The sequence below is a fragment of the Parasteatoda tepidariorum genome, chromosome 9, assembly GCF_043381705.1.
Source record: "Parasteatoda tepidariorum isolate YZ-2023 chromosome 9, CAS_Ptep_4.0, whole genome shotgun sequence".
In the NCBI taxonomy this organism is placed as follows: domain Eukaryota; kingdom Metazoa; phylum Arthropoda; class Arachnida; order Araneae; family Theridiidae; genus Parasteatoda; species Parasteatoda tepidariorum.
The window spans coordinates 7185321-7209579 of NC_092212.1; the positions used below are offsets into that span (position 1 = coordinate 7185321).

Here is a 24259-nt window from a genome sequence, read left to right on the forward strand (position 1 = left end):
CTGAACTAATGTCGTTTTCGAAGTCAAAAACTGAAGTTCATATTTATCTTGTCAAAACCAGACGATCTGACAGTTTTTGCGCCTTCGTGTGGCTCTCTTCTCCCTGAAATTATTCACGGCTTTGATTGAATTACTCCTGTCAAAGAAGATTCTCTCTTCCAATAACTGAACATTTCTGTAAAAGAATTATGAAATGCATACCTGCCAACTTTTAATCCCTTCCATTATTACTTTTCCCAGGGGTATTAAAATGGAATTAAAACTTCAATTTTAAGCAAACAAATACGTTGTATTTGAAAAAAATTTAATTGACAACCATGATAGCATACCTGCCAACTTTTACGCATTTGGCGTAAAATTTTCTTTTCTTATTTAAAGTGGTAGTAATTATATACTTTTTTTTTCTTTTATAAACTTAATTTTTAAATGATTTTGATCACCACTATTCTTGAAAAAATTAAGCATATATATTAATATGTGCTACTATCATGTTTGTAAGCTTAAGCTTTTTCAAATGCAATGTATTTTTTTGCTTAAAATTGAAATTTTAATTCCATTTTAATACCACTGGGAAAAATGATAATGGAAGGGATTAAAANTTGATGGCATCTGTATCAAAGTCCACAGGCAGGCCCCGGACCAAAACCTTAATATATCTGGCTTGCAGTGTTATTTCAGGTTTGCTGGGCGGATCCCGTACTTTGTCGGTATCCTCCTTAGGTTTTGTTGTCGGCAAGATAGTGACGTCATCTGTTGAATTATGTTGGCTAGAAGAAGGACAGCTGTTTGCAGATATGAGTGTAGAATTATCTTCAATTGTTTTGATTGCATTTTGCTTTTTCTTCTTCTTTTTTCTTTTCTTTGCAGGTGGTTCTGTGCTATTGTTAATATTGATGTCCGTGTCTGTTTCTGTATTCGGTGTTGTATTCAGGTTTTCATCTTTATTTTCCATGGTTATGTCTTCAGTGCTTGGATTAATTTCAGTCATTATTGATTCGAGTTGAATGGAGTTTTTATTCATCTCCTTGTTTTCTTCCGCTTGAAAGTTTTTCCTCTTCCACCTGACGTGATAAGCTGCATTTGTCAGTTTTAGGAAGTAGGAGTATTCATAGTCTCCAGAGTAACTTGATCTTAATTGAATGAGCAGTTTGCTAAGTAATTTATCTAAACCAATCAGCTCCTCTGTATCAAACTGAGTGTATATGTAGATTAATCAGAGAACACTTTTTGTTCTGTACTGCATCCAATCAGAAAAAGACTGCTAATTGTCTGTGGCAATATTTTCAGTTATGAATGCCTTGTTATAAGATTTAGAATTTCACTCTTCTACGATTTTCTGCTGTAACAAATAGGGTAAAAATATAAATTTGGCACTGATTTAGCTTTGTTGATATTAAAAAGAAATATTTCATTTTGATTAAAGAGTTAAAAATACAGGAAGACATCAACAAAGATTGCGAGAATTCGAAAAATAGAAATACTCAGTCGAAAAGTACATAAACACTGTTAATTTTCGCTTCTGACGTTCGCTTCCGTCACATCACCTCCTCCATCAGAAAGCCTCCACACGGTTTCTTATTAGTAGTCCGCGCAGACTATTTAAAAAATGAACCGGTTGCAGAGATGGCAACTTGCTCCGGTCAACAAATATATATTTTAAAGTGGTAGTTTATCAATTGGCTTAATAAATTCAGTTTAGTAGATTTTTAGCCACCACTATTTCTAAATAATTCGTAGGCTTCCATTATTCACCACTTTTTAGTATATATGTGATACTGTACCACTTAAAAATCAAGCAAAAATTATCAAATACTTGCAACATTTACATTGTAGTTATTTACCGTTGTTTTAATTACTCTGGCGTGTCCGGAGCAGTTGGAATCTCTGCGGTTGTGCGCATGTAACCCATATTCCATTCTGAAGTTGACTGAAAGAAATGTTTCATATATATTTGAGAGTTGAATCTGTAGTGGTAGACAAGTGAATAAGACAAACCAATCATATTCATAAATTAAAAAATTCTTAGACTTATATTTGCTACCACTCTCTTATATTTACTAGATTTTCTATTAAAGGGCTCTTTCGTAAACTGGTTTAGCTTCATATAGGTTTGATCGGACTACCTATAAAAAACTGTGTGGAGGCTTTCAGTAGTAAGAGGCGTAACCTTTACGGAGTAACGCGTACCTTTTCTTTAAAAAAAAAAAAAATTATAACGACTTAATGTTTGAAGAGTTTTCAAATTAATTTTGATAAATAAAATTACCAGGTCAACACTTGGAAAAACTTCTTTATACGAAAATGCATTCACTGAAGAAATATGTAGTTCGGGGTCTGATCAGGGGTAAGCTAATCCCTGTAACTTAAGTGTAGAGAGCTACCCGGCACGAGTGGTAATTACCTGGACGGCCGAGTCTCTACTTTAACAGAGCCACGCTTACTTACACACATCCTCACACTCCCTTAATTAGCCCCCCTTTTGCATGTATATTTCCAAACTGTAAATATTCATTAGTGTTTATTTTCCCATTGTACTTTAATTTTACCATTTTCATGTTCATTTTTATTGCTTTTAATTTTGTTATTGCCTAATAATAGCAAAGTGCCATTTTTCTTTTCTCATGAACTCCATTTGCTCCCCAAACTTTAATTTTGTCACGTATGTTTCTTAGTTTAATTTCAGGATGAATGGGAAAAGGGCCGTAAGGCCTCAGACGCCCAGTTCGACTACAACGAACGAACGATAGAAATATATAGCGGTAGCTAAGCTCATGTTTTAATGTGTTATTTTGATTCTTTTTAACTTATTTTTTACAATACAACGTATAAATGATTTTACAGCTCATATGCAACTCCACTTTGTTCAAGTTCTCTTGCGGTAAGACTTTTTAAAAGATTGACAAAATTAACAAATATACTACAAGCTATGGTTTTGTCTACCATTCTGAAAAATATTTTCCAAAAAGAGTAGCAATGGGCTCGAACAGATATATACAAATTATTATCCAGTAAATTAGCCAAATATCAAAAGTATACGCAAGTCTTCCCCATAGAAAGCTATTTTACGGTTTCAGGCTTATATTATTTGGACGCAATTTCAAATGGTTAATGCTTAGTGTGGGAATCTAGTATATATATATATATATATATATATATAGATGNTTAGATTGTTCTATGGTATAAAGTAAGAGTTAATTATAAATTCGGGAGTTTCCCTTCGGGACTTCCCCTTCTGGTCTGGCTGGCGCCTCTCAATGTCAAGAGGATGATGCAACTTCCTTTAATATTACAAGATGGTAGATGACGCAATGTTCGCAGTTGTTACACTATGGTATTGAAACCTACATCAATCGGCGATCCTTCCAACAAAATGTCCTCATTTTCATCAGAATAGCTACCAGACACAGTTACCTGGAACAAAAAGAAAGAAAAAGAACGAGAAAGCAAAGCATAAAAATATAAAAAACAATTTTTTAATTTACTGTTTACGGTTTCATGTGGTCAGCTGAAGATGAAGTGTTTATTTGTCCATCGTGATTCCTGACTTTTAGCACATCATATCTATCATTCTTATTCACTTTTGTGATTTGGTATGGACCGAAGAACTTGGGTCTTAATTTGAGACCAGATTTAAACTGAGTTCTCTAGATTACAACTAAGTAACGCGATATTCGTTGGCTTTTTTAGGCCCCCTTGTCTTCGAGGGTCTATTGAACGTTATGCATAAAGAAAGAAATATCATTCATACATAAACTAAATTTATTAACTAAAAACAAGAACACAACCATCTGGTTTGACGGCCGAGAATGAAAAAGGTAAAGCTGGAAAAGTGAAAAACCAAATTACAACTCAGTTGTCAACGGAACGTTGCCAACGGTGTTAAATAAACTTAAATCTTTAAATAAAGTTAGGTGAGGCTAGATCTATAGCTCACCATAGCTTTCTTTCTTCTTTTATCGTATTGCCTGCGGTTTTCTTCGAGGATCTTCAAAATATTCTTTTTGGCTTCTTCTCGAATGTTCTTGGATAAATGATTATATATGTTCTTTATTCAACATTTACAGCGTAAGATTAATAAAAATCATAAAGGTATTGCTTTTCTATAAATCTTTTTGTATCCCTAATTTAAAGTTATTTTCCTGTACTGCTATGATCGCGCTTTTCATTCAAGAGTTTCAAAAATAAGTGAATAATTGCTTTTATTTTAATTTATTATTATTATTATAATGTATCTCTGCGTTACATTTTAAGATAAAGTTATTCAGAAAGGTGGTGTAATCTTATTAACCGTTTTACAATTATTATTTTTCTGCAAATTACATTAATGGACTGTTATAAATCTGCTAAATAAATTCACGCACAATAAGATGCAAGAAAAAATAGTGTTTGGTAAACGAAAATATTAATTTACGGTTGTGAGCTCATTAAATTGGTTAGAATAATATAATGTTATTTTGAAAAAAACATTATTTAGGAAAAATATTTCTGTTCACCGATAGATCTTAATATTTATAATACTAATAGGTAATATTTGGACGAGGGAAGTGGAGGCCCTAGCGTAAGCAAACAGAATTTCTTTCAGAAAATATATGTTAAGTGAATAGAAACTGAACTGAAACTTACTGAACTGAAAGATATGCAGTAAGATTACTAAAAATTGGTAAATTTCTTTCCCGTTTTTTCTAAAACGTTGAAAACTGGTGGGGTACCTTTTCATAGATGATGGTTGACATAGTCAATAACAACTATCTCAATAAATATAAGAAGGATTTCTAAGTTAGAGATTACCTAATTTAAAATATCGATTACATAAAATATTTATGATATCAATCAACTTTACTAAAAACTAATTATATCGATTATTTATGAAAAACTCTTAACCAATTAATTTATACGATTAATCGAATTGAATGATAGATGCTATGGATTAAATTTATGTCGAAATAATCACAGTCATGGTTACTTTTGAATCACAGTAGCAGTTTTATCCACCTCTAGCAGAAGATGGCGATATTTCACAGTTCACACTCACCATAACTTAAACATATCTTCCTTATAATCACCTGCTCACACGATCATAGGGATCGTAGAGCTTTCTTTACAAACAACCCTGCCGAAGGAAATTATTATATGACCGTTCGCGTTTATTAAGCTGAAATTGGGCACCTGGGCCGCGCAGCGGCTCCTAACCCATACATCATGAATTTGTACAGTGTGTAAAAAAAATTTTGAATTTGCAACATTCTGGTATGCAAATTATATGACCGTCACAGAGGTAATAAAAATTTGATTACCTCTTTTTTTAATATATCGTGGTAGATACAGTGAAATGCATTATTTTAATTTCATATTATTTATAAGGATCTAATAATTATGTCGCAGTGTTTCATTCTTGTCCCTGCATTATTATTGACTGGAAAATCACAAGATAGTATCCAGTTTTTGAACATTCATTTCCACATTGTGTTGGTCGCCATCAGCGTAAAATTAATAAAAAAAACTTAAAAGTTAACTTTTCTATAAATTTTTTTCTATCCCTAATTTAAAGTTATTTTCCTGTACTGCTATTATTGCGCTTTTCATTCAAGAATTTAAAACTAAGTTAACTGTTTCTTTTATTATTATTATTATAATGTATTTCTGCGCTACATTTAAAGATAAAATTATTTAGAAAGGTGGTCTAATCTTATTAACCGTTTCACAATTATTAATTTTCTGCAAATAAAATTAATACTGTTATAAATTATAGTTAAAGCGGTATGTTAAATGACTTAACTATCAGCTTCACGCACAATAAGAAACAAGCAAGAATAGAATAAAATTTTTCTGCCCGTTAGCAAACGAGAATAATGAATTACGGTTGTGAGCTCATCAAAATAGTTTAAACAGTATAATATTATAACAAAACAAATGCTATTTAAAAAAAATGATTACCTAGAAAAATTACTTCTGCTCACCAATAGATTTATATATTTATAATACTAGTAGATAATATTTGGACGTGGGAATTGGAGGTCCAAGTGTAAGTAAACAGAATTCCTCTTAGAAAATATAAGTTAGGTGAATAATTATAACTTTAATAAGAAAACTGTTTGAAAAACTGAACTGACACAATGAATTAAAAGATATTAATCAAGTATCCCAGAACTGCTTCCATAAGTTACACGTAACGCAGGGCGTTAAATTGAACTCTCTACAAAGCTTGCTCTGAGATCAGGCCTGAAAGTGAGACGGAAAAGAGAAAATTCTGGTAGGAAAACTATTTCAATATTTGATAATATTCGGGAGGAGTTAATCTATTTTTAACAATATACAATTTACTGTACTTAATATTTACTAGGCGAAGAGGCAATTCTATATAAAAATTGCATCCATTAAAAGAAATTGGTAGATATGAATTTTTATTATTCCCAAAAAAAGCTAAAAAATGAAATTGTCGATTATACCTCAGCTCTATTTCAGTTTTAATCTGCAGATATTTCCTGTATTGCTGATAATTTGCTGGATGGTCTCCCTCACAATGGCCACATTTTGGTGGCTGATCGGAAGACTAAGCACAATCGGAGATAAGGTGGTCCCCTGCGCATTTAGAGAATTAGAATTTAAGCATTGGGATTGTCCATGAAAGTAGTCCAGCAGCTATGATATTGTGTCAGTATACCTTTATGTTTTTTAACCTCCCCAAATTTAACCCGTAAGTTGCTAAATTAACGTTGATTATAGATATTGGCATTGTGCTTGTTTCTAGTGAGACAGATTATAAAAAGTGGTTTTTTTTTGGTGTATCCATTTCCTCTTATCGTCATTTGCTTGACATTATTAATGGTATAATCCTAAGCAGTTAGCAGAATTTGGATTTTCTCATCAGTTTATTTAACAAGGATGTCCCAAGAGGCGACCTATATATGTTTTTCTTCTGATAGTGAATATATGTGATGATCGATTTCATTATCTTTAAGGGTAATGATTATCTAGTTACGATTTTCCGTAGAGTTAACCATAACTATGAATACATCTCCGATGGTACTCAGTTTCCCAGAGCAGCCGAAAATGTCTTTAAATAATTTTGATAATAATGGGTGACACCTTGCTTGCTCGTTCAGGTTTGTGGAAGTCAGAATGTCAGCTATTTACGATTCCCGAAGATTGCATCATCTCAGCAGCAGACGCAGAAGGCGAAAATAACCGATTCGTCGGAGTTAGAAGTCGATGGGGTGTTGGTGAAATAAAATTCGGAATTGAGATAAAATTGAAAAGAAAGGACCGGAATAGCCTGATCGGTAGGGTGCTAGCCCCATGTCCAGGAGTTCGTGGGTTCGATCCATGCCAGCCGAAGAATCCCCGTGTAAATAAATGGTGACTTATGCACGTTAAATCTGTCGAGACGCAAAGTCCTCCATGTTCCCATAACAAATCAGTACTGATGCAGGAGTTTCCTCGTCTTTTGGATTGGTTCAAAATTACAAGGTTACGGAGTTGAACAATAGTAGTTGTATTCCCAAAAATTGGGTCGGTTGTTCAATGACGATATAAAAGTTGAAAAAAGAGACGTGATAGCTCAGGGGATAGAGCGTTCGCCTTCCAATTATGTGAACCGAGTTCGTATCCCAACGATGGCTATTCGATTCGAATTTCACATCCGGCTTGCACCGACGACTTTGCTGACGTAAAATATCTTCAGTGTTTTCAGGGGGTTAGAGTCCCCTATCCTCCAGGCTAAACCTGGTTAACTTTACAAAACACTTTTGTAATGTATTATCATGCATCTTCAATGTTGAAATTCATATGCTAATGTAGAATGTTTAATCTGAATTTATTTTAAGACTTCAATGGGCCATTTATTTATAGTAAAGATACATTTAAATATTTTTTGGAATTGAAATTGACGTAAGAAAAAAAACACTCATTTTTCTTATTAGATGAAAATTAATGCCCCTGTTATGGTAAATAGTGTTACCAATGCCCTTAATAGGTGTTACAAAAAAGAAAAATAAGGAAGTTACTAAATTTAATTCTTTTTCTTCATTTATATATTTCTATTATTACAAAAATCTACAAAAAAAAAAAAAAAGAAGAAGATAGACCTACTATAATTTTTAAAATGTTTTCTTAAAATTGGAATTTGGTCACACATTTTATTCAAACCTACTTCACCTGAGCTGAAAATATTAATAAATGGAGAAACCAAATTAAAAGTAGTAAAATGTTTTATACCGGACTTTTAAAATTTGCGATAAGTATACTTACAACGGCCATAGAAATGATTTAGTTTCATTTTAAAATAAATGAATAAAAAAAATATTGCAAAGACTGAACTACACCATGTTTTTACAAAATATTTTCTTCGAATCGCTATTAATGTAAGTTTCGATTTTAGGGGCGCCTTTACTATATTTATCTTCATTCAAATGATTTAAAGATAATTATAAATTTCTATCTACTCCCCTCCCCCCGGAAGTTTAAAAAACTCATAATCCTCTCGAATTATGCTGATAATAAATTATTAATAATTACGAGTATATACATGATATCTGATACGCTGATGTTTATTCAAATGAATATTTAATATTTAAATTATTGCTTTCTTGTAAAATTGGTATATTCAGAAAGATTTTTATTGTTAATATGATAAACTCTTAAAGTACTTAATTTATCTTATTAAAAAAATTATATTTATCATTACAAAAAAAAAATGAACAAAAAATGGGGCAAGAAACTTTGCTTTTGTGCTGTGAAAAAAAAAAAAAAAAAAANAATATATATATATTATTACAAAAAAAAAATGAAAAAAAAAATGGGGCAAGAAACTTTCCTTTTGTGCTGTTAAAAAAAAAAACCTTGAATTATTTTGAATTTAAATGGCTCCCTAATCGTGATGCAGAAATTTTGAAAAAATCAATATAATATTTTCTTTTTTGAAGGACTTTTCTACAAAAAATGTATAAGAAAATCTGTGTCATGATATAAATGCGTTTGTATTTATTTTGGTCGATTTCACTTGGAGTGAGCCTATACTATGAAACGAAACGCTTACTATTTCAGAATAGTAGATGATTACACTATGGAGCGTAACGCCTACTTTCTTTTCAAATCTTTACTCATTTGCAAAGAGCGTCAGAAACAACACTGTGCAAAAAAAATTTTTGATGTATTTATACAAAATACTTGATCTAACGTAATTCGGGTGCAAGAAAATAATTCAAGACAAGAAAACATATAATCTTTACAAATCACTTTGTATTAATGCGTCCGTCCTCTTTTGTGAAGTTTTTTGCTAGAAAACAGCTCTACATTCAAGACTGAAAAGATATAAAGTGGGCGGATCTCGAACTTGTGCTATTCCAGAATGATTAGTGTTAAAATCACTAAAGGAGGGTGAGCGAGCTAGCAAAGTTTTGGATCAGATGGTGGCCGTGACAGCCCAGATCACTAAGAAGAAATTAATGATATAGATCAGGGCTGTCCAACTGCAAAGAGCCCACGGGCCAGAATTCCGGTCACTGATCATCTGGCGGGCCGCAGTTTGAAAAAGTTGAACAACAACCTCTTATACAATAACAATTAATAGTAGAATTATTAATTATAAAACAATTTGCTTACATTTTAATTGGAAAACTGAGGCCGATCCGCTTGAATAACAAGTTGGTTGGCCGCACAATATGTGTTGGGGAGCCGCATGCTGCTCGCCAGTTGGACAGCCCTGATATAGATGAAGCGATATTTATTTTCCTCACTTTTCTTATGAAGCTCAGCCATCTTGACTACACAAATAGTAGGACAACTGAGCGTAAAATAATGATTGATTCAGATGTGTTTCTACCGGTCACATTTTTAAAAATAAGCATTAAAATATGTTTTTATTTTATTTACTGGTACACTTTTATTCTTAAAATTATTTACACTATGAAACAAATTCTTGTTACATTTATACAAATACTTGATCAAGTACTATTTTATACAATTTCGAATTAGTGCAAGTACTAATTCAGGCGTAGAGATTTAAAATTAAACACTAATTTTGTTTGGAAAAGTACAGATGTTTTTCAAAATGATTTTAAGTTTAATTTTTTGGCTGAATGCGCAAATATACAGAGAACGTATAGATTTATCTACATATACATTTGTCTACTCCCTTTAAAGTAACACTTAAGACAAAAAACATATGACCTTAACGTATCGCATCATATACTGAAATATATTATCGCCTTCTTTCTTCCACACCCTACGTACTAGAAAAATGGGGATACTTGGCATTCACTCGAATGAATTTCAAATGAGCGGGATTTATGTAATTTGATTGTATAAAAGATGTGGTTTGTACTGTAAAGCCTGCAGCATATTTGAAATCACTGATGCGAAGCGATATAAGATACGTTAAAAAATCTTATGCAACAACAAAACGAAATTGTCCCTCGTTATTATCTGATATGAAGCGTTGTGTGTAAACTTATTTAACATTTTCCAATTTTTAACAAATTACGAATGTTTCATTTTCTTTATTTTTTTCAAATTGGGACAACTAAAAAAACTGATTCAGGAGTCGAGATTCACAGTCCAGAGATAAATGTCCATATTCTCAGATTGTTGTCTAATAAATTTAAAAAAGACAATAGAATTGAGCAATTTTTCCACACAATATTTTTGACATAGGAGAAGATTGATATTTAGAGGTTAATTATTGATATTTTGACCAATATATATATATATATATATATATATATTTAAATTCTAAAATAACCCATGAGTTAAGTACACTGGTTATCATAAATTAAGGAAAAATCACAAAAATAGCGATAACTCTTTCAAAAGTAAGCCAAACCGTGCAAAATTTGCATATCTTATTAAAAATTATTAGCTGAGTAAAATTGNTACAACAAATAAAATAGAACACAAAAAGTAAAAATAACATGCAAAAACAGAAAATAAAATAAAATAAAATAAAAAGAAAAAACATTAAAAAGGGGGGACTATAAAGCGAGCAGCAAAATCAGTGTGAGCATAGGAGTAAATAACGACGATAATTTAGCAAACATAACAATTTAATGGAAATATAAAAGGATGTAACAGTTAACACTGACTTGTCTGGTGAGAGCTGCCTTCGCGCAGTATCGACCAAATGCATGTGAATGAGAAATTAGATTGTTCTATGGTATAAAGTCAAGAGTTAATTATAAATTCGGGAGTTTCCCATCGGGACTCGTTGGCGCCTCTCTACTAGGAAGTAGTATCACATGATCTCTTCTCAGTATTACATGATAAAGAATGAGGATGTAATCTTCGCAGTTATTATACTATGGCATTGAAACTTACATCAATACGGCGATCCAACAAAATGTCCTCATTTTCATCAGAATAGCTACCAGACACAGTTACCTGGAAAAAAAAGAAGAAAAAGAACGAGAAAGCAAAGCATAAAAATATAAAAAACAATTTTTTAATTTACTGTTCACGGTTTCATGTGGTCAGCTGAAGAATCGTATTGCCTGCGGTTCTCTTCTTGGATCTTCAAAATATTATTTTTGGCTTCTTCTCGAATGTTCTCTCTGTCTTGGATAAATGATTCTATATGTTCTTTATTTAACATTTGCAGCGTAAGATTAATAAAAATCATAAAGGTATTGCTTTTCTATAAATCTTTTTGTATCCCTAATTTAAAGTTATTTTCCTGTACTGCTATGATCGCGCTTTTCATTCAAGAGTTTCAAAAATAAGTGAATAATTGCTTTTATTTTAATTTATTATTATTATAATGTATCTCTGTGTTACATTTTAAGATAAAGTTATTCAGAAAGGTTGTGTAATCTTATTAACCGTTTTACAATTATTATTTTTCTGCAAATTACATTAATATACTGTTATAAATCTGCTAAATAAATTCACGCACAATAAGATGCAAGAAAAAATAGTGTTTGGTAAACGAAAATGTTAAATTACGGTTGTGAGCTCATCAAATTGGTTAGAATAATATAATGTTATAACAATACAAATGTTATTTTGAAAAAACATTATTTAGAAAAAATACTTCTGTTTACAGATAGATATTTATAATACTAAACTGAACTGACACAATTAACTGAAAGATATGCAGATATTACTGAAAATTGGTAAATTTCTTTCCTTTTTTTTTCTTACATAAAACGTTGAAAACTGGTGGGGTACCTTTTCGTAGATGAAGGTTGACATAGTCAATAACAACTATCTCACTAAATATAAGAAGGATTTCCAAGTAAGAGATTACTTAATTTAATCGATTGCGTAAAATATTTATGATATCAATCAACTTTACTAAAAACTAATTATATCGATTATTTATGAAAAACTCTTAACCAATTAATTTATACCAAATTTAATTATTTATAACGATTAATCGAATTGAATGATAGATAATATCGATTAAATTTATGTCGAAATAGTCACAGTAGCAGTTTTATCCACGTCTAGCAGAAGATGGTGATATCTCACCGTTCACACTCACTATCATCATAACTTAAATCTACTCTATACTCACCTGCTCACACGATACCGTAGTAGAGCTTTCTTTACAAACAACCCTGCAGAAGGAAATTATTATATGACGGTCACAAAGGAAATTATTATATAACCGTCCTAGTCCTAGTGTTTTGATTTTAATGGGCACCTGGGCCGCGAAGCGGCCCCTATCCCATTCATCTGGAATTTTATAACAGTTTTGGTTGAGCAATGAGGTGAGCAGACAATGGAGTTGCTTTTATGAATGTTTCAAGCTCTTTGCTTGAATAACTAAAAAAGAATCAAAAATAAATTGAGCAGCTTGCTCTAAACTGTGTTTGTTTGATTTTGGAGTTGTTCAGAATTGTATCAGCATGAGTAAACGTTATTTTCAGAAAAGTTGATGAAATTATTTGTTTTGATAGTTATGATATGAGGCGTCGGAGGTGAAATGTGCAGCTATTGGTCTGTAGTTTTTATCTTTGATATAATTTTCAAATTTAAAGATTTCATTAAAATTTGCTGTTTTACATTCTATGGCTTTATCGAAAAAATCTGCATTTAGCTTGTATATATGCTGTGATAGAGTTGGTATTTTGAGATCTGCATGTATATTGGTATTCCGGATGAACCATCTTGCACAGGTTATTTTTCTAAGGATCTTGTTTTGGCATTGGTTTAATTTCTTCAGTAGATGTTGAGGTATCGTTGTCCAGGCAGGTGAGGCATAGGTAAGTATTGGGCGGATTATTGCTGTATATAGTAGCTTCTTTAGTTTAAGTGACATATTCTGATTATATATTAATGGTTGTATGGCTATTATTGCTGCATTTGCTTTATCTATTGTGCTTTTGATGTGATCATTCCAGGTGAGTTTGCTATTGATTATAAGGCCAAGATAATTTGCTTTTTTAACTATTATTATATAACCGTCACAGAGGTTATAAAAATTTGGTTATATCTTTTTTTAATATATCGTGGTAGATATTTTTTACTTTTCTACATAGAATGTATAAGAAAATCTGTGTCATGATAATGTGTCAATAAATGCGTTTGTATTTATGTGGAGTGAGCCTATACCATGAAACGTAACGCTTACTATTTCAGAATAGTAGATGATTATACTATGGAGCGTAACGCCTACTTTCTTTTCAAATCTTTACTGATTTGCAAAAAGGGTCAGAAACAAACACTGTGTAACACAAATGTATTTATACAAATTTACACAAATTTGATGTATTTGTACAAATACTTGATCTAACGTAATTCGGGTGCAAGAAAATAACTCTAGACACGAAAACTTATAATCTTTACAAATCATTTTGTATTAATGTGCCCGTCCTCTTTTGCTAAGTTTTTTGCTAGAAAACAGCTCTACATTCAAGACTAAAAAGATATAAAGTGGGCGGATCTCGAACTTTTGATATTCCAAAATGGTTAGTGTTAAAATCACCAAAGGAAGGAGAGCGAGCTAGCAAAGTTTTTGATCAGATGGTGGCCGTGACAGCCCAGACAACTAACGAAGAAATTAATGATACAGATGACGCGATGTTTCTCTAGGGGTTTTCACTTTTCTTATGAAGCTCAGCCATCTTGATTTACGCAATCATCATAACTTTAACATACTTTATATTCAACTGCTCACACGATCTTAATCATAGGGATAAGGACCATAGAGCTTTCTTGTCTTTCCAAACAATTCTGCTGAAGGGAATTTTTATATAGCATATTAATTAATAAAATAAAAATTTCATTATCTTTTTTCTTAATATATCGTGGTAGTTACAGTGAAATGCATTATTGTAATTTCATATTATTTAAAAGGATCTATTAAATAAGTCGCAGTGTTTTATTCTTGTCCCTGCATTATTATTGACTGGAAAGTCACAAGATAGTATCCAGTTTTTGAACATTCATTACCACATTGTGTTGGTTGCCATCAGCGTAAAATTAATAAAAAATACTTAAAAGTTAAACTTTTCTAAAAAGTTTTTTCTATCCCTAATTTAAAGTTATTTTCCTGTACTGCTATTATTGCGCTTTTCATTCAAGAATTTAAAACTAAGGTAATTGTTTCTTTTATTGTTATTATAATGTATTTCTGCGCTACATTTTAAGATAAAATTATTTAGAAAGGTGGTCTAATCTAATTAACCGTTTTACAATTATTAATTTTCTGCAAATAAAATTAATGTACTGTTATAAATAACAGTTAAAGAGGTCTGTTAAATAACTTAACGATCAGCTTCACGCACAATAAGAAACAAGCAAAAATAGTATAAAATTTTTTGCCCGTTAGGAATCGAGAATAATAAGTTACGGTTGTGAGCTCATCAAATTAGTTTAAACAATATAATATTACTAGTGGGTTGCGCCCCCTGATCGCTAACGCTCTCCAACCCTTGAAAATTGCTACGCAATCTTACATGGTTTGCTTCGCAAACCAATTCGCTTCGCTCGCTACTAACTTAGGTACATTGCAAATACACAAAATTCTAAGAATTCAAAACAATCATTCAAATCCATATAACAACTTTAAAAAAAAAGTTTACATGTTTTTAGTAAATACTAAGTCATTAAAATAAATTTGAATTCAAATAAATGACATGTAATTCGTTAAACCTATTAGAAATGTGCTATAGTATAAAATCTTAAGATAAAATTTCTAAAACTGATATCTCTTTAAAAAGGTTAAAATTTTGGCTATAATTAAGTCTATTAAAAATTGAAATAAGTGAATTGCAATGGAAAAACCTGCATAAACAAATAAATTCTAGTAAAACAAATAAATTCGTGATATAAATCAAAAATCGTCAAATAAATTCGTAATATATAAATTCGTGAAAAAAAGCGCTCTCGACAAAATACTAAAATAGAGATCTATCGACAAAGACTACTCACTTCTGCCTAGCTTAAGGCTATTTCCGTTTATAAAAGCGCTATACGTTGAGCCACCTCAGCTAGATTTGGCATGTGACATTTTTAGCAGCAATCATTGGTCGATTTTCTAGCGTTGCCATTCGGGGAGTTGTAATGAGGCTTTTTTTTTGTCGCCGTGTAAGAGAAATATATATATATGGTTGTGCTCCGATACTTAAATTGCGAGTTTCTTCGATTTCTGGGTTGAGTTAATAATAAGAAAAGTGTCTCCTTACATTCACAAAGATGATAGGCCATCTATCAAGGATGATGAAAAAAATTATTCAATATTAAAAGATAATTTTTTTGAGATAATGAGCATTTACCTGGATTCCTCATGCAGGTAAAAGCAATCAGAAAAAAATTGAAATAATGTTCTGGATGCTGGATATTGGGGTTATCTCGGCGTTTGGCGCGAAGCGCCACTAACCGATTAATCGATTCTGTTTTGTTGTATTCTGGGAGGTCCTATATATCTTTGAAGTTGTAATATGTTGAAACAACAAGTCAAGTCCTTAAGGAGTAAATCTTTAGTTTTGAAGGGAAAATCATTTTTGGATTGGGGAGATTTCGGAACGCTATGAAAATATATATAAATATCTTTTGTTTTATTTACTGGTACAATTGTTTTCTTAAAAGAAATTACACCCTGGAGAAAATTTTATTGCATTTATGCAAATACCTGATCTTATCTAAGTCAAGTCTGGGGATTTTGTCCCCCAGCGTTAATTTGTATCAAACGGTGTGTAAGTTCACTGTAATTTTTAAGTTCCTAAACCTTTTCAATCAGGGACAATTAAAGAACTTGCCCCAAGAAAAAGTAGGCGTTACAAATTGTTTTCAATTCAATTTTAAAAAGACAATATGTGTAATTTTCAGGCATGCTGTAGTAGTTCATACTTATAAAAAGAATAACATCTTTTGTACGTAGGTGGTTTCAAAAATATATAGTTATCGTAATAAGAAAGTCTCTTTGCATTTCTCCACTAAGGAAAATATTGTAAACATTGAAAAAATTATTGGGATTGTTAAAATACATTTACCAATCTACTGATGCTGTGGATGCCACAATAGGCATTACATATTTCCTAACTCCTAAAATTCCCTTAATTTCTTAAACTTATATTTTTATTTCGTTCTTAATCGAATTTTAGTTGAATTAAACCAATTATTTAATTTTTATCATAATTTAAAAAAAGTGAATCTGAAATATTTTTTCCTTTTCGTAACAAGCAATGTAACGGCTAACTTTTTATTTCAATACGAATGTAGCCTCATTAATTCATAATTATCTTCAATGGCTCGACAACTCAGGGTGGGCCTTGGCCTTCTCAAGAAGTTTTATCCAGGCTAACCTTTTTCCTGCTAGTGTTTCCTAGTTTTTATATTTTAAAACCAAAAGGTCTTTTTCTAGGCCATCTATCCCTCTCAAATTCGGCCAGCTTCTTTTCCGTGTGCCAACAGGTTTGGCATTACCGAGCCACAAAAAGAGTTTTTAATGACAAACCAGAATCATTAATTCACTAAATCGAAAATCTATTTAAAACTCTTTATTTCTTACTGCCAAAATGTTTCATTTACATGGTCATACTAATTATATCAGTTTTTCGGCGATTCGTGATTGAAAAATTATTTCGAATCGGATATTGATTATGGGGGTTTGCTTTCTTTTTGGTGATGTTATCTTTCGATAAATTACAAACCTTGAATCTCTTCCCATTCTCCTAACTGGCCTTTGGGAAAATTCGCTTTCATTTTTATTCCTAGTGACTGGGAGTGCCCTTCTGGGCATCCCAGTCCCAACCGTTAATTATCGATCTTAACTGAAATTCTCAATAGGAAGAGAACGATTTTCTTGATCCATTTTGGAAAAATGTATTTTCTTGAAGTAACGAAATTTATGTTATTTTTAATTTCCCACATTTCATTTTAAGTATTTTTCCACAAAAATCATAGTAGAAATTCAAAGTATCATATGAAACGCATTTTTACTCTATTTATATCTTGGTTACTCTTTACAGAGTGGGCTCAATTATTTTTATTCCCTAAGTTTTTCTATCTAATGTGCTATCAATTTATTAAAACATTCGCAGAAAGCGGAGCTGTTGATATTCTTGGTTGTTTAATGAGAAGATATTGAAAATTTTATGAATGACAATTTAATATATTCACATATAACAACTCTCATATCTCGCATTGTATTATCGTTCATAACTTACGATCGTTAATAACTTGTCCATGCTTCAGATTTTTTTATTTTTTTTATCGAAAAACAGCTCTTGTGAAGTAATATCAAGTAAGGGAAATATTAATAATAATAGTTAATATATTTAAATCGTAATATTACTATGGAATGTATATTCTATCTTAATAATACGTACAAGTCGGCCGAGATATGAAGTGAGTGGAACAACCCAAGCCTGTGAGCATAACGCTCTAGTATTAAAACACTCGAACTTTATAAACTGAAAGACTTGTATAGTCTGTAGATTTCTGTAACGAGGTTACAAGACTTTCGGGAAACTTATCCATTATAGCCGTTTTGCTTGTATTGTATAAAGTACAGGAATGCATCTAGCTATTTCGTTGGTGGCAATTGTTCTAATGCAAAGAATGGTCAGTTTTTTTCCCAGCATTTTTTTCAATTCCTAAAATTATAAAGGAGTATGTTTTTGATACTCACCTCACAGACCAAAGTAAAAATGTGGCTTAATTTTTTTTTTACCCACATCACTACTTGAAATAGTTACTACATTCCCCGATAGTGTTCAGGACGATTGGCAATGTGAATTCTATAGAGAGACAAACTATACTATGAATTAAACTTTCTGGTCTGTTCTGTCTGGTCCAGCTGGGCTCCTGAGGCCAAAAATGGCTCTTTTTCCATTCATCTTCATTTTAGACCCTGTTCCTGTTTGAAACTTTCATAAAGAATCAGATAATTTATCAGCAACAATAAGGCACAATATGGAATTAAACATTCCTTGTCTTGTCTTGAATTGAGAGCTGGGCACCATCATGTATTTTTCTATATTGAATAGGTTCTTTGTGGTCAATGGTCTATGTGGTAGCTGTTAAACATTCCAACTACTATAAAATATCCAAAGTTTCCGTAAACATATTTTCCTAGCGGTAGCAAAGGTTTTATCATATTTCAAAAAAAAAATTAGAATAGTAAAGAATTTCGTATAGCTTTATTAATTAATATTTTTAACCAGAGTATACATAGTCAATTTTAGAAATGGCTAAATTTCTGGTTCCCGCTCGAAAGTTGTATAAAAATACTGCTTGCTGTAATAATATCTGCTTCAGTACATTACCACCTAAAAAAATGTTTCGCTAAAACTTCGAATGTGGAAAGGTATGTTTTCATAAATAGAAAACTTCTAGCTGCCACACCTACTCACAAAAAATGTTCTGTCTACCGTTCTTTCCGGAGTAGTGAGGATGTAAGTTTTTCAACGGTGGTGCTAAATCTACCCTTTTTTAGGGCGGGGTAAAATAGCCAGATATTACATTTTTTTAATCAAAAAATTAGCTAAACTTATAAATAACTTTATTTAAAAATTATATTTTGAAATTTTACATTAATTTGTCTCTTTAAATTTTTTAGAAACTTTCAGTCCTATCGAGATGTATAAGCTGAAGTCGCTTCATTCAACAGCAGTAGGACAATAGCTTTTACGTGATCTTTTTGCGTCTGTTTCATCGGTTTCCGAAAATGATATTGATGAGGCAACGAGTATAGTAATAATTTTTTGTATGATAACAAACACTTCAAGAGACACAATGCCATTTTTATTTAGAGTAAAAAAACAATATTTCCTAACTTTAATTTTTTTTTTAAAGTTGAAAGTTATATTTTTCGGTATAAGAAAATCTAGAGTACGTTTCTTTTTATATGATAGCGATAAGGGAGTTTAGTTATTTCATCTAATATTTTATTTATTAAATATTTTGGCTTAAATCCAGTTTTCGTTTTTTAATGAGCATTAAATAAACCTTTTAAGAGAGAACAGTATTACGTGAAAAATAATTAGAGTCGAGAAATTTTGCTTTTGTGTTATAAAAAAATTAAAATTTTTTTACCAAAAATTACTACCTGTTCTTTAATTTACCAAAAATACCCAAACATCCTCTTTTTTTTTTTTTTTTTTTATACACTGAAAAATATTGCATTTAGCATTACGTGAAAAAATTCAGAGTAAAAAACTTCTTCGGTGCTTTAAAAAAATCATGAAATATTATTGTTAAAAGAATTTTTTAAAGTCAACAAAAACACCCTCTTGATATTCTCCCTCTTGACATATTGACAACACCCTCTTGACATATTAAAAAGCATTATATTTATAACATTATTATATTATGTGGGGGGATTGAAGTATTAAACGTTGTTCCTTAACAGTAAACATTTTGTGCGATTTGACCAAAGAAAAATTAACACTAAATAAATATAATGAAACTTTTTAAAACGCATACAAATATTTTCAGCATTGTTACTGGTTAAATAACATAATCTACATTTTTCATTTTTTTTTAATGACACATAAAATAAAAAATATTGCTCAAACATTAAATAGATGTTGACATTTTTAACATTCCCTCCACATTATGCAATTACGCCCTTCACTTAATTCGAGTCAAATTTCAAAATTGCCCACTGATCGTAAGCCAAAAATTTAGAAAAAATTTATTTTAAACTCATTTTTGTCAAGAACTTTTCTACAATTTTTTTTTAAAATGAAAAATCGGTGACTTGCTCTCAAAGAGTTTTTATTTACTACGAAACGTAACGCATATGAATAGCAAAGATAGTCAGTAAATAATTGCACGGTGGAATAATTTTGTTGTTGCATTTATTCAACTTAATTTATGTTTCTACTATCGCTTACAACGTGGTATATTTCTCCCTGCTTGGTAAGATAATTATTTTTTAAATCGGAAAACATCCTCTGTGAAGTAAGTCTGTCAAAATATAAAGTGGGCGGATCTTGAACTTGCCCGATCTGATAGGGATTTTGTGGGCGGTGATGAATGGTGGACGTCAACACCTATCTTAAGGAATTGATGAATACCTTTTCTACAATACTCAGTCATCACCATACTACAGACAGGCGAGCAGGTCAACCGAGCGCTAATTTGTGCTGATTCGGTAAGTAAGTAACACGTTCTTTAATCAAAACAGAAATTTTATTAAATATTATTTATTATAATTACTGGTAGCATCTGTTCGGATGCATTTTTTATTACTTAAACCTTTAACATTAACACCTAGACAATCTGATTATTGTGAAATAAAGAAATAAAAAACTCGAGAAATATTTTTGTTTTAATTACTGGTAAAATTGTTTTCTTATACTTGTAATGTTAACACAAATAATTAAACTCGGAACACAAATAATTAAGCGCAAATTTTGGATCTCACCTAATTCGGATGTAGGGATTGTATCCCCCAGTGTTATCTTGCTCCAACTACTACGGAATGTCCGTAGTTTCAGAAATCTTCTTTTCAGACGGTAGCAAAATGAATGTCTTAATATTTAAAAAAAATTAATTTTAGCGTAACTTGTCCACTATTACTTATAAAAGTGCAGGCCATATGGCTAGATTCTTAAGTTCTGATAAAAGTTTTATGAGAGATCCATTTGCTTTAAAAATTTCTACTTTGGTTCGCTACCACTAGAAAGAATTATTTTCAAAATCCTCATAAGTTGGAGGGTATGAACGGTCCGTGAACTAATTTTATTTCCTAATTTTAAACGAATTAAAAGTATATAAGTTTCTAAACTTTTTTCCAACAGGGAGGATTAAAGCACTTGACCCAAGCAAAAGTAAGTGTTACAGATTGATGCCAATTTACTTTTAAAAATACAATAGGACTGTGTAATTTTCGCACATACTGTTTACGTCATAAAAGAATGTTTAGAGGAATGTTTGAAGAATTTTTAGAATTAAATATATTTGAAAAAAATATATATAAATTCTTCTTCTTTTGTGAAATATCTTAAAATATCTTGTATTTTTGATGAAACTAAGTCTTTTTAATTACAACAACAAAAGATTTGTGCTAGGAATTTAAATAAATATTGAAAATTATCAGAATGTTTTTTTTCTTTCTTTTTCATTTACAGATACAAGTGATTTCTTCAGGTTACTCATGTTTCTTTCTACATAATTACACTCGGAAGTACTTGACCTTGCATCTTTCGTTTGTGAGGTTTGTAAATTTAACGCTAATTTCATTCGGAAAAATTCAAATGTATAGCCAAATTATTTTTAATTTAGTTTTTTGGCTGAATATTAAAAAACATAGGACGTTAAAATATCGAGTCTCAAATTGAAATATATTATCGCTCTTTTCCTTACACACACTATGTACTACAAAAAGGGTGAAACTTAGTATTCACTCGAATGAATTTTTAAAGAAAGGTCCTGGTTTGGAATTGAATATGATATGATGCTCCACATATTAAGTGGTTCATATTCGAAAAAAAAACTGCATTTTTTGTTCTTGTATACCTTATTGATGATAGGTTAAATCACAACAATTCAATCACTAAAAGATTTAAGTCTTCCGCCCAAACATAAGTAGGTAATATATTGAACCAATTACATAAATTAAATAATTTTTATTAATTAATTTGTTGAAAATGATAAAAAAAAATTCAAAATAGAACTTTGTTTATGCATTTAGAAATTTTAGATTTTTCATACTAATAAGTAGATTTTCATGTCAATTTGATTAATAAAAAATTGCTAACAAATTTATTTAGAAAAGTTATTGAATTGTCATGAAATTTAATTCAAATTTGCAATTATACTGTCAAATTGAAGCACTTCGTATTATATGTTTTACGAGTTAGACAATAAAAAAAAAGAGTTTTTCTTTCATAATAACCATTCATTAAATTCATAAAAAATAGCATTTTTAACAACAACATTCATTTCATAAATTTTTTTCCTCTCTAGGAAATTTGTATTACAATTTTACGTTATTATTATTTTTATTTATTTATTGATATATATTTATTTTGATGTATCATTACTAGTAGCAAAGAAATTGTTTCTAAAGCAAGCAGGTAGATTGTTTAATTGCAACGAATAACGGTTCTGAGAAATTATTTTACATTAAAAAGCGTTCTTTTACTTGGATAACTTTCAATTTATTTTTATTTCTTTATTCATACAACTTTTCTTTTCGTCTTGTTTGTATTAAAGGCTATAAACTAGCATCTGAAATTTTTATCCCTGAGCTCCATTGACATAGCTTATAAAACTATTTCAAAGCACTGATATTGCATTATATTTCATCATTTTTTCATTTCATGGGCGAAACATTTATATTTCTTGCCCTACTGATAATATCTACCTTAAATCAAATAAGTAAGATAGCTTTTTGAAATGGCAGAAATGTCTATCAAGTGGGTGTGAAACGAAGAATACAAAAAATTTATAATATGCTCTCTAGACAAATCATTCGACACAGACTTTTGGAAAGAATTTCCATCTGTCATGGCAAGAAAACCCTTTATAAATATTTTACAGAAGCGGTTTCAATCAACCTGGCTTACAACTGCTACAATTAATTTAAAGCTTCGTAAGTGCTATGGTTTAACTCACCACTCTTTATGCGGAAAAGTGGGCTACCATGTGAGGAGAGGGCAAAACAGTTTTCTTTTTAAACTTCAAAGCTAATTAGATATGTAAAAAAGATCTTACCTTTTCAACATTATGTTTGAGATGAATAAAATACAATATGAAAAATTTTACGTTGCTTTACTCTATAGATTTTAAAAGTTTTAGTAAAATAAAATCACTTTCATTCTAGAAATTACGGTATTTCGTAATGAAGTAGGCGTTACTTTCCCTCAAATTCCTATACCAAATAAGAAAAATACGATACGTCTAGTCTACTTGATGTTATCCTAAGAAATGATTTTTTTAGTACCAAATATCAAAAGTAAGGACAGAATTACAGTCATCAGACAACCATTTCCCTTCCCCTGACTAAATAAACTTAAAAGAAAATTCCCAATTGCAGAGATGCCAACTGCTCCGGACACACCAAAATAATTAAAAAAACGGTAAATAATTAAAAAGCAAATATATGACTATTATTGCTTACTTTTAAAAGGGTATAGAATGACATTAGTACTATTCCTATTTATATTTAGAATGTGAGTACCAGCCTAATGAAAGGCTTTAGCTCATTCATCTGAGTGAAAAAAGTTTGTAAATTCGGAGCGAAGCTCCGAGATAATATGGGACATTAGTACTAGCTAGCTAGATCATGTAATTTGGCAAGGTACCTGCCCGCGCAAGCGGGCACTAGACCTCTGATCTGTGTTATGCCCTAGGGCGACTGAAACTAATGGCATTGGAAGGACATTAGTACTAGTCCTAGTCCTAGTGTTTTGATTTTATTGGGCACCTGGGCCGCGAAGCGACCCCTATCCCATTCATCTGGAATTTTATAACAGTTTTGGTTGAGCAATGAGGTGAGCAGGCAATGGAGTTGCTAAGGACTTAAATGATTTCAAATTATTGGCATTTAATCTTCCTTATTCTAATAATGTGTTGGTAAAATTTTATCATGAAAGTGATTTCTTTCTTTTATTTCAGATATTTCGTATAATCCTGTAAGGTTTATCTGGTAAAGAAGGAAAGAGATGTAATACTGTTTTTATGGAAGAAATTAAAAAATAAGAAATAAAAATGAATAATGTTCTAAATGTTTCACTTGACAATAAATGTTTTATTTTTTAAATTGATTCTTGTATTATTTAAAATGCAAAACAAAACACGTAAAGGGCTATAACAAAATAATATGATACATTAAAAGTATGTTCTTAATAAAATATTGTTTTTTTTT

General features: G+C 30.8%; 1 protein-coding gene across 1 annotated transcript in view; it reads right to left on the reverse strand.

Moving 5' to 3' along the window:
- Positions 1–592: 592 nt before the first annotated feature.
- LOC139426452 (TNF receptor-associated factor family protein DDB_G0272098-like) overlaps positions 593–24259 on the reverse strand; it is a 27986-nt gene continuing 4319 nt past the window's right edge. Inside the window, exons 2-4 of the mRNA XM_071185363.1 lie at positions 11311–11373; positions 3346–3411; positions 593–1192 (exon numbers count right to left, since the gene is read on the reverse strand). Of these exons, the coding sequence (XP_071041464.1) occupies positions 593–1192; positions 3346–3411; positions 11311–11373 (729 nt within the window). The remainder of the gene's footprint in view (positions 1193–3345; positions 3412–11310; positions 11374–24259) is intronic.